Consider the following 10,733-nt stretch of genomic DNA (forward strand, 5'->3'; position numbering starts at 1 on the left):
GGTTGTGTAGTTAATTCACCATTTTTATATACATGAAATATTTCAAAATGATTAACTATGTGTCTCACACTGCCCCACACAAACACATTGTCTACAGGACATTTAGTGAGTTGACATCATCTCAGCTACTAAGTTTAACACTACAGATGACATTGATCATGTGATCTAGTTTTCCATGTACTGTGTAGCTTCTGATTGGCCAGTGAAATCTAATCATCACTCTTAAAAGTGAAGAGTCGCCGTTCTTTTATTCAGTACGACTGTTTGGAACAATGGCATCTGCACACATTGTCTTCTACCTGATGTGTTTGTTCTTGGGTGTAATTGGTAAGTTTGTGTTTAACCACAGTCTAATTCTTTTAAGGTATTTTTTCTCGGCTGCCATGTTCCACAATGTGTATTTGCTTTGTCTTTCATTTCACCACAGCTCAGAAGAACAACCTGCGTTTATCCTCTGTTCATGAAGAAGCACGTTTTATATCAGCTAAATCTGGAGACAGAGTGACTTTACATTGTTACTATGAACATAATGTTGCTGCAATTTTTTACTGGTACAAACAAACTTTAGGAGAGAAACCAAAACCCATTTCTACTTTAGATAAGTCAGAAGACAATTTTGTTCAATTTCATGGTCCATTCAACAATACTACACGCTTCAGACTAGATAATGAAAAAGGAAAAAAAAACTTGATTATCTCAGACTTAAGTGTTTCAGACTCAGCAACTTACTACTGTATATTTTCCTATTTCTACACATTAATGTTCTTAGAGACCATTATTGTCAGTGTCAATGATTCAGATTTAAAAGTACAAGCTTTAGTTCATCAGTCAGCATCTGAGACCATCCAGCCAGGAGGCTCTGTAAGTCTGCACTGTATGGTTCACACTATGCTGAGCTGTGATGGAGAACACAGTGTTTACTGGTTCAAAGACTCTGAAGACTCTCAGCCAGGACTCATTTACACCCATGGAGTCAGGAATGATCAGTGTGAGAGGAAAGCTAACAAAAGAACACACACCTGTGTCTATAACTTGAGAATGGAGAGCCTGAATGTGTCTCAGACTGGGATCTACTACTGTGCTGTCGCCTCATGTGGACACATACTGTTTGGAAACGGGACCAAGCTGGACTTTGGGGGTAAGTCACTTTTCCAGCAGAGGTGACTCACGTGGTATTATAAATAGGAGCAGATCATATTTGATGAACTGAAGATGAAAAGCTAAAAAGCTCTGTCATTTCTAGGATTCAAAAACAAGATGGCGCCGGTGAGGTCGGCTGCCGTCACGACTGCGCCGACCACTTTTTCTTTGTCTTTGTTTTTTAAGTTAGTTTTCAGCGTTTCTAAATCGGCAAAATCATCACCATTGGGTACATTAGGTATGACAGTGACACTCTTGTTTCTATTGGTATACAATGTACTCACAATTCGAAGTTTTTAACTCCGGATCCGAGCTGGCCGAGTGAGATCTCGAGGGAGAACAAAGGGAAGCGGCGGCGGCCTAGAGGGAAGCGAGCCGGCGTCAGGAACAGGCTGAGAGCTCGTGCACACCGCACACCTCTGCCTAGCATCCTGCTCGCCAACGTCCAGTCACTGGAGAACAAGCTTGACGACCTCAGGGCCAGGATAAAGTTCCAGAGAGACATTCGGGACTGCAATCTCCTCTGCTTCACCGAGACATGGCTGAACCCAGCGGTGCCGGACCACGCCATCCAGCCGGCCGAGTTCTTCTCGGTTCACCGCATGGACAGGACACGGGACTCGGGGAAGTCAAGGGGAGGCGGCGTGTGTTTAATGGTGAACAACAACTGGTGCAACAGTGCGAACGTTGTTCCTCTCACACGCTCCTGCACACCAAATCTGGAACTACTGTCCATCATGTGTCGTCCTTTTTATCTACCTCGGGAATTTACATCGGTCATTGTAAGTGCCGTTTATATTCCACCACAAGCGGACACGGTCACCGCCTTATGCGAGCTGCATGAGGCACTCACACAGCACCAGACACAACACCGGGACGCTGCGCTTATTGTGACGGGGGACTTTAATAGCACCAACCTCAAACGCGCAGCGCCGAACTTTTATCAACACATCACCTGCCCCACCAGGGGTGAAAGGACACTGGACCACTGCTACACTACGGTCAAGGACGGCTACAAGGCACAATCCCGCCCCCCGTTTGGCAAATCTGATCACGCCGCCATCTTCCTCATGCCAAAATACAAACAAAGGCTGAAACAGGAAGTTCCGGTTCAGAGGAAGGTCGCGCGCTGGACGGATCAATCGGTGGCCGCGTTACAGGACGCACTCGATGACGCAGACTGGGGCATGTTCAGAAACAGCTCCGACGATGACGTCAACGTGTTTACGGAAGCGGTTGTGGGATTCATCGGGAAACTAGCGGATGATACCGTGGAGACAAAGACTATCACAACGTTTCCCAACCAGAAGCCGTGGGTGGATAAAACCATCCGCGACGCTCTGAGATCCCGCACCGCTGCCTACAACACGGGACTCATGACGGGGGACATGGACCCGTACAAAGCCGCGTCATATAACGTGCGGAGGGCGGTGAAAGAGGCGAAGCAGCGCTACGGGAGGAAACTAGAGTCACAACTCCAACAGAGTGACTCTAGGAGCCTGTGGCGGGGACTAAGGACAATAACGGACTATAAAGCACCAACAACCGGTATGACGAACGCGGCCGTGACTCTGGCAGACGAGCTGAACACTTTCTATGCTCGCTTCGAGGCTGCAGCTAAGGTCTCCAACAATGCTAGTGTTAGCGGCGCTAACGGCTGCAGACAGGAAGATACTGCCAGCACCGGAAACGTGCTCGTCATCTCCGAGCATGAAGTAAGGAGAGCCTTCAAGAGAGTGAACACCAGGAAAGCAGCAGGACCAGACGGCATCCCAGGTCGTATCCTAAGAGACTGCGCATACCAGCTAGCTCCTGTGTTCACTGAGATATTCAACATCTCTTTATCTCAGTCGGTGATCCCCACATGCTTCAAAGAGTCCATCATTGTTCCTGTCCCGAAGAAACCCCACCCTGCTTCTCTCAATGACTATCGCCCTGTAGCCCTCACCTCAGTAGTGATGAAGTGCTTTGAACGCCTGGTCAGAGACTTCATCATTTCTTCACTACCAGACACACTGGACCCACTACAGTTTGCTTACCGTCCAAATCGTTCCACAGACGATGCCATCTCTCATCTCCTCCACACATCACTCACTCACTTGGACACTAGAAGGGGGAATTATGTTAAAATGCTCTTCATAGACTACAGCTCTGCATTTAACACCATAATTCCCTCCACACTCACCACCAAGCTGGAGCATCTGGGACTCAGCTCATCTATGTGTCAGTGGATCTCCAACTTCCTAACTGGCAGACCACAGGCAGTAAGGATGGGCGGACATGTCTCAGCCTCCACCACTCTCAGCACTGGAACCCCCCAGGGGTGTGTTCTGAGCCCCCTGCTGTACTCTTTGTACACATATGACTGTGTGGCCACTACCAGCTCCACCACCATCATCAAGTTTGCTGACGACACCGTCGTGGTGGGCCTGATCTCTGATAACAACGAGACGGCCTACCTGAAGGAGATTAGGAATCTGGAGAACTGGTGCCAGAGGAACAACCTCCTTCTAAACGTCAGTAAGACAAAGGAGCTGATAGTGGACTTCAGCACTAAGCAGGAGAGGAACTACCAGACCCCCGTCATCAACGAGTGCCCAGTGGAGAGAGTGGACAGCTTCAAATACCTCGGAGTTCACATCACGCAGGACCTGTCATGGTCCTGTCACATCAACACCGTGGTGAAAAAGGCCCGACAGCGTCTCTACCACCTCAGACGCTTGAGAGACTTCCAACTGCCCTCCAAGGTGCTCAGGAACTTTTACTCGTGCACCATAGAGAGCATCCTGGCGGGAAACATCTTAACCTGGTTCGGGAACAGCACCATGCAGGACAGACGAGCTCTACAGAGGGTTGTGCGGTCAGCTGAGCGCACCATCCGCTCCGAGCTCCCTGACCTGCACTCAATCTACAGCAGGCGGTGCTGGACCAAGGCCAGGAAGATCGTGAAGGACCTCAGCCATCCCAACAACAGACTGTTCTCTCTGCTGAGGTCAGGAAAGCGATTCCGCTCCCTGAAGACCAACACAGAGAGACTGAGGAGGAGCTTCTTCCCGCAGGCGATACGGTCTCTCAATCACACCACCACACAGTACTGACCCACACATATGGTTCTTACACACACACTGGACTTTCTGGACTTTGGTTTTGCACAACACTGGTCACTATATTCTTCATTTCCGGTTAATACTTGTACAGCTGCTGTTATTGTGTATATATTTATTTATATTTAGATTTCTTCATACATTCTTATATAGTTCTATATTGTGTATTGTGTATTTTGTTGTACAGTTATTTTATTTTCAACTTTAATTTATATATTTATCTTTATCTTATTCTTCCCAGTTAAATTTACCCTTCATTCTAATTTGTGTTGTACAGTTATTTCATTTTTAACCTTAATTTATATTTTATTCCTTCCTAGTTAAATTTACCCTTTTTAATTTTTCATATTTATTTCCTATCTTATTCATAGCCTTTTCCTTTTTTGTTCTCTTTAGGTCACGAGCAGTTGTCCAAGCATTTCACTACATATCGTACTGTGTATGACTGTGTACGTGACAAATAAAATTTGAATTTGAATTTGAATTTGAATTTGATTTACAATTCGGCGAGATTCTGCTGCCCTGATGTATTTCTTAAGCGCAGCTTTAACACTCACCACCATCATCAGCGTCTCATCAACTTTTTTAGTGTATAAGATGAAAAAGAGGAACAACTGCCAATCCAGAGGTCTTATCTTATCTTATTTTACTGTTGTGTTTAAAAATAGTGGCATTTAAGTTTAAATCATTTCCTTTTTTCTCAGCAGACTCAAACACAAATGATTCTGTAAATTTAGAGGTGAGTTTTAAAGTGTGGAAGTTCATGTGTTTTTAGGAAATTACATTTCTTGTTGAATTGTTATCTTGATTCTTTTGGTGTCTAGAGCACCCAAGAGGACAACCTTCATTATGCTGCTTTGAGAAAAATTAGGACGAAAGGAGCAAGAAGACAGACGAGCAACACCCAGGATACATGTGTGTACTCTGGTATAAAGTAAACATAGTAGAAATGATGATTCTTAGTATTACCTTTCTAACTGATTTAACTGCTAACAGAATTTGATCACTTGCATATGTTTGAAATTCCTGTAAATATAATTCCAGTAGATAATTTGCTTTGGATTTTGGGTTTGATGTATTTTTGAAGTTCTGTAATTTTTAGTTGTCTCTTTGAAGTTGTTGTTGTGTTGACTATTTTTTATCATTTGAAGTTTTGATTCTTAATTTTGGTGAGTTTAATATTGGTTACTTCCATATTTTATTGTTGTATGCTTGTGATATGATTAGGTTTTTGTGGCGGTATTTACTGTATTCAAATGATGAGGCTAAGTTTTTGTTTAAAAATGTAAAATATTATTGTGGGTATTAGTCTCCCAAGTGTTCCCGTTTATAATGACTTTCACCTGCATGTTATTTCTGACCAGTTTAACATTCCCAGTTAGTATTTATAATCCTGTCTTCCCTTTTGTCATGGTCCTGCGGCCATGACTCAGTGACTTTGTGTTTGTGTTCTTTATTGTTATTACTTTCATTATTATTCATGGCTGCTTTGGGATGGTTTGTGTTTTGGGATTTTAGATACTGGGTTCTGGGTTTGTGCTCCCTCTATTGGTCCCTGGTGTTAGTGCCCCCCTGTCTCGTCAGGTTAATCAGGTCCAGCTGTGTCCCCCACCTGTGTGTGATTTCCCAGTGTCTCTCTGTGTACTTATAGTGTGTGTTTTCCTCTGTTCCTCGTCGCGTCGTCTGTGTTCATACTCTGTGAAATCCCCTGCGTGCGCTCCCTGCTGTTCTCCCTTCATGTTCAGGTTTGCTACTCCTTGGTGTAGTTTCTCCCAGTTTAGTCATCCTTAGTTCTGTTTTGCCATCTCCACCATATGTTTGGTATTGTTAATAAATCGCCCTCACGTCTAAATAAGTACTGCATTTGAGTCCTCCTTTCGACTCCTCACACGGCCACTGACCCAGACCGTGACACCTTTGTTCTTTGTCTCTGTGGCTGTCTATCTCCACCCTCTGCTCTCTCTGGTTTCTGAGGATCTCTAAAATGATTTTTGGATTTCTGCTTTTTTCTATTTTGTAATTCTGTTTGCAACCTAATAAAAGATTAGCTTTCTGTCTGCCTTCAGTCCTACACATCATTAATTCTTGAAACTGTGACAGGTTTGGCATCAATCATGTGAAGGACGAATCCACTGTATTTGTAAAGTACTTGAATCATGTAAACATCATACTGTACTCACATGGCCTCCACAGTCACCAGGTTTCAGTTCCACTGAGCATCTTTGGGATGCGAGATTCACATTGGGGGTGTGCAGATACCAAATCTGCAGCAGATGCTATTATATCAGTATAACCAATATGTCTGAGCAAGGTTTTCAGCACCTTTTTGAATCGATGTTTTAAAATAATTAAATCTGTACAAATGAGTGTTGGATACTGGATGGATATTGGTTATTTAAAATGTAAAGATCTAGCTTTAATCGAGAGTATCCCAACAATAATCCCCAATGAGCAGCAATACTCACTTTTAAAAGGAAGAAATCTCCAGCAGAACCAAGCTGAGGAAGGCTTTGGAAACGAGGGGCTAGAGAAGAGAAAATGGAAGAGCACAGAGAGACGATGTCAACATACAAACTATGACATGCTGTAGTGGTGAATTACCACATGGGAATGAAAATAGAAGCATGAGTAAGAGATGGTTTGGTGTCACCTGATCTGTGTATAACTCTAAACTTGACCAAAAAGGAAAGTTTGTCGCCTAATCTTAAAAGTAGAGGTCGCCCAAATCCAAACTAGGACCTGTGTTAGGTATTAGTAATGCCATTTAGAGTTGGTTAAACAGAATATGTATGAGATTTTTATGATAAGAATAACTTTGGTCTTTTCTGAATTTAAAGGTGGAAAAAAAAACTGTACCACTTGTCTATCTTAAGAACAGTGGGTCAAGTCCCGGTCAGTTACACCATGATGCAGACAACCTCCACTACACTGCTTTAAGCATTAACCTACCCAACAGTTCAACGAGACAGAGGAACAACCGAGATGAATGTCTTTACTCCAGTGTCAAGCAGCAGGTTATATTTTTTCCAATCCAGCGAAAAAAAAAAATTCACACATTCATTAGATGTTGACATCCAAATTGTGTACACAATAATCTTTACTGCATTTTTCATTGTATAACAGTGTGTAATATGATCTGGGGTTTTTGTTTCTTTTTTAAATAAGCCTGTAGTTATCTTGTAGTACTGTATATAGTCACCTTCTGGACTCTTTAAAAGAAAACGATGTTTGGTTGTGGTCTTCTGCTTGAGTTTTGGATGGGAATGAAGAAAACCAGTGCAATTTACAGTGACTGTGACAGGTCAAATGCACTGCATTTTAAGAAAATCTCAGCAAAAAGAAAAAATGTTGCAAAAAGAGATAAAACATGTGGATTTCCCCATTATGAAGCTTTCTTCTTCCAGTAGAGGTAACTGATGTTGTATGATAAACTGTGACAGCAATAGATATCTAAAAGCAAAAAGTCTCTGTAATTTTTCCCCTGACTTTGGGATTTGCGGTTGAGCTCCAGTTCAAATAACAAATCTAAATACAAGCTTTAGGAAATTTGCTTTTCATTTGAAAAAGAAAGCACAGTAGTTTGACTCCCTGGTGAAACAAGAACCTTAAAGGTGACGGGGAGCCGCTACAACAAGTCTTCAACCTCAACCTGTGACTGGGGAGAGTGCCCGCCATCTGGAAGACATCCTACATCATCCCAGTCCCCAAAAAGAACCGACCCAATGAGCTGAATGACCGGTGGCACTCACGTCACATCTTATGACAACTCTGGAGCGGCTCCTCCTCAACCTCCTCCAACCACAGGTACAACATGCCAGGACCCAGTACAGTTCGCCTACAAGGCGGATGTCGGAGAGGAGGATGCCATTCTGTACTTCCTACAAAGAGCGCACGCACACCTGGACAAGGGGAAAGCCACGGTCAGGATCCCGTTTCTGGACTTTTTGAGTGCCTTTAATACAATCCGGCCCGGTCTGCTTCTGGAAAAACTAGATCTCCGACTACCTCACTGACAGACCACAGAACGTCAGGCTGAAGGACATCACGTCTGACACTGGTCAGCAGCACAGGAGCACCACAGGGAACTGTGCTGTCCCTCTTCTCTTTACTCTGTACACCTCTGACTTCTGCTATAACTCTGAATTATGCCATATTCAGAAGTTTGCAGACGACACAGCCATCATGGGGTGTATCTGTTATGATCAGGAAGAGGAGTACAGGAGTCTGGTGAGGAACATTGTCACACGGACTCACACAAAGCTGCACCTGCAACTGGGGGGAGTGCGCGCCATCTAGAAGACATCCTGAATCACACCTCAAAGACCAAGGAACTGGTTGTGGGAGGTACAGACCAGGTCCAATGCCATTTCAGATAGAGGGAGAGGAGGTGGTCAACACGTACAAGTACCTCGGGCTGTGGGTGGACAACAAACTGGACTGGTCATGCAACACGCAGCACCTGTATAAAACAGTACAAAGCCGACTCTACTTCCTCAGGAGGCTGAGGTCTTTCAACATCTACATGAAGCTCCTGAGGATGTTTTACCAGTCGGTGGTTGCTGGAGTACTTTTCTATGCTGTGGTGTGCTGGAGGAGCAGCACAGCAAAGAAGGACTCATTCAGGCTGGAAAAACTAATCAGGAAGGCTGGCTCTGTGGTCGGCATGAAGCTGGACACTCTGGTGACAGTGGCAGAGAAAAGGACACTAATGAAACTGCTGGACATTATGGACAATGCTGGGCATCCTCTGCACATGGCCATAAATAATCAGAGGAGCCTATTCAGCAACTGGTTGCTTCTCCCAAAGTCAAGAACCAACAGACTTAAAAACTCCTTTGTCCCACACGCCATCAAACTGTTTAACTCCTCGTTGGAGGAGAGAGGGAGGGGAAACAGGAGGACAAAGGAGGGCGGGAACAACTGAGTTGTAGTGCTTTTCTTCACTGTGCAATATTTGCAATATTTTTTCTTATATTCGACTGCGCAATAATCACTGTGCAATAGACTCACTCAAATGTGCAATACACTGGTATTCCTATTTATCGCTATTATTTATTCTGTATTTATATATGTGTATATGTGTATATATGGTATATTTATGCTCATATCCTTACTCTCATTCCTCTTTATTGTATCTGTAACATGCAACTTCTGTCGGTGCTGTGCTAATGGAAACTGAATTTCCAGGAGGAACCCGAGAGATTAATAAAGTTTCTTCTAATCTAATCTAATCTAATCTAAAAAACAAAAAGGTCAAACACCAATGTCACGCCTCCAAACACTGGTTCTAACACTTGGTGTTTCGAGTCTACCTGATTTCTACATTTCCTGTTTCTTCTTCTTAGTTATATTTAGATTCCCAATTTTGTTTTTTGTTTTTTTTAACATCTAGCCTTTTCTTAGTTTCAGTCTATACTGTATTCTTTGAATCCCTGTGTATTCTTACCTCCCTTGTGTTCACGCCGCTGGTCTAGTCCTGTCTCTAAGGAATGTGTGAGGAGTCTGCTAGGGCTGGTGATGGCACCAGAAGGTATGGTAAATGGCCTGTATTTGTACAGCGCTTTACTAGTCCCTAAGGACCCCAAAGCGCTTTACATATCCAGTCATCCACCCATTCACACACTGGTGATGGCAAGCTACATTGGAGCCACAGCCACCCTGGGGCGCACTGACAGAGGCGAGGCTGCCGGACACTGGCGCCACCTGGCCCTCTGACCACCACCAGTAGGCAACGGGTGAAGTGTCTTGCCCAAGGACACAACGACCAAGACTGTCCAAGCCGGGGATCGAACCGGCAACCTTCCGATTACAAGGCAAACTCCCAACTCTTGAGCCACGATCGTAGCTATAAAACTTTAAGGCTGACTCTGCTAGAGGAAAACAGGGCAATGCATTTTGGTTATTAGGGAATGCTCTTTTCCCCCTTCTCTAACTCTACAGGAAGGAAAAGAGGTGGTTGCCATGGTGATGGGAGTGTTGCCTGCAGAACTGTCATCTCCATAAAGGGAGATGTCTGAAAGGTGCAGGAGATGAAACATAAGCAGGACATGGGGTCTAAAGGATTTTCTCCAACTTTTGACCAATCATGTTAACGCTCTGTTTTTACCACACGCAATAAAAGTGTTTACTGCTTGCGTGTGGCAGCTTTTGCCTCCAAGCCAGAGAGACGGCAGTCCACCATGCCATGTAAAACTAATTTGACATTCTAACCATTTAATAATAAATTGTGAAAACTTATCATTTGAGCACCTTTGTCTTCTCTCAAAAAAACACACAAAAAACCCAACACTTTATAGACTTTTCTTAGTTATCATGCTTCTCCTGTGTTTCCCATGCCTTTCGCCATGTTTTCATCAGTTTATGTTAGGATTTGGGACTGCATGTGTTCTATTGTCTTGTGTGTCTTTTCCTTTTTTAGTGCAGGCGGTCATGGTTGTGATCATCAGGGTTTTCCTGATGCACCTGCAGAGCATCAGGCATCATTTGCTA

The 10,733-nt window shown here is 43.9% G+C and overlaps 1 protein-coding gene across 1 annotated transcript; it reads left to right on the forward strand.

Moving 5' to 3' along the window:
* Positions 1-272: 272 nt before the first annotated feature.
* On the forward strand, positions 273-10,247 carry LOC146715244 (uncharacterized). The gene is made up of 6 exons (XM_085440973.1): positions 273-327; positions 428-1,138; positions 4,756-4,911; positions 5,241-5,272; positions 7,082-7,258; positions 10,185-10,247. Exons 1-6 carry the CDS (start codon positions 273-275, stop codon positions 10,245-10,247), a joined length of 1,194 nt encoding a protein of 397 aa, XP_085297099.1.
* Positions 10,248-10,733: the final 486 nt, after the last annotated feature.

This window comes from Copadichromis virginalis, linkage group LG3, assembly GCF_057382275.1.
Source record: "Copadichromis virginalis isolate Kocher_CV1m ecotype Utaka linkage group LG3, C_Virginalis_male_GT1.1, whole genome shotgun sequence".
Classification (NCBI taxonomy): domain Eukaryota; kingdom Metazoa; phylum Chordata; class Actinopteri; order Cichliformes; family Cichlidae; genus Copadichromis; species Copadichromis virginalis.

Bases quoted from the DNA above. Each gene is read 5' to 3' on its own strand.
- LOC146715244 (XM_085440973.1), top strand. From the start codon at position 273: ATGGCATCTGCACACATTGTCTTCTACCTGATGTGTTTGTTCTTGGGT. The intron at 5,273-7,081 runs GTAAATATAATT...CTGAATTTAAAG, and splicing joins TGCATATGTTTGAAATTCCT to GTGGAAAAAAAAACTGTACC. The intron at 7,259-10,184 runs GTTATATTTTTT...CTAACTCTACAG, and splicing joins ACTCCAGTGTCAAGCAGCAG to GAAGGAAAAGAGGTGGTTGC.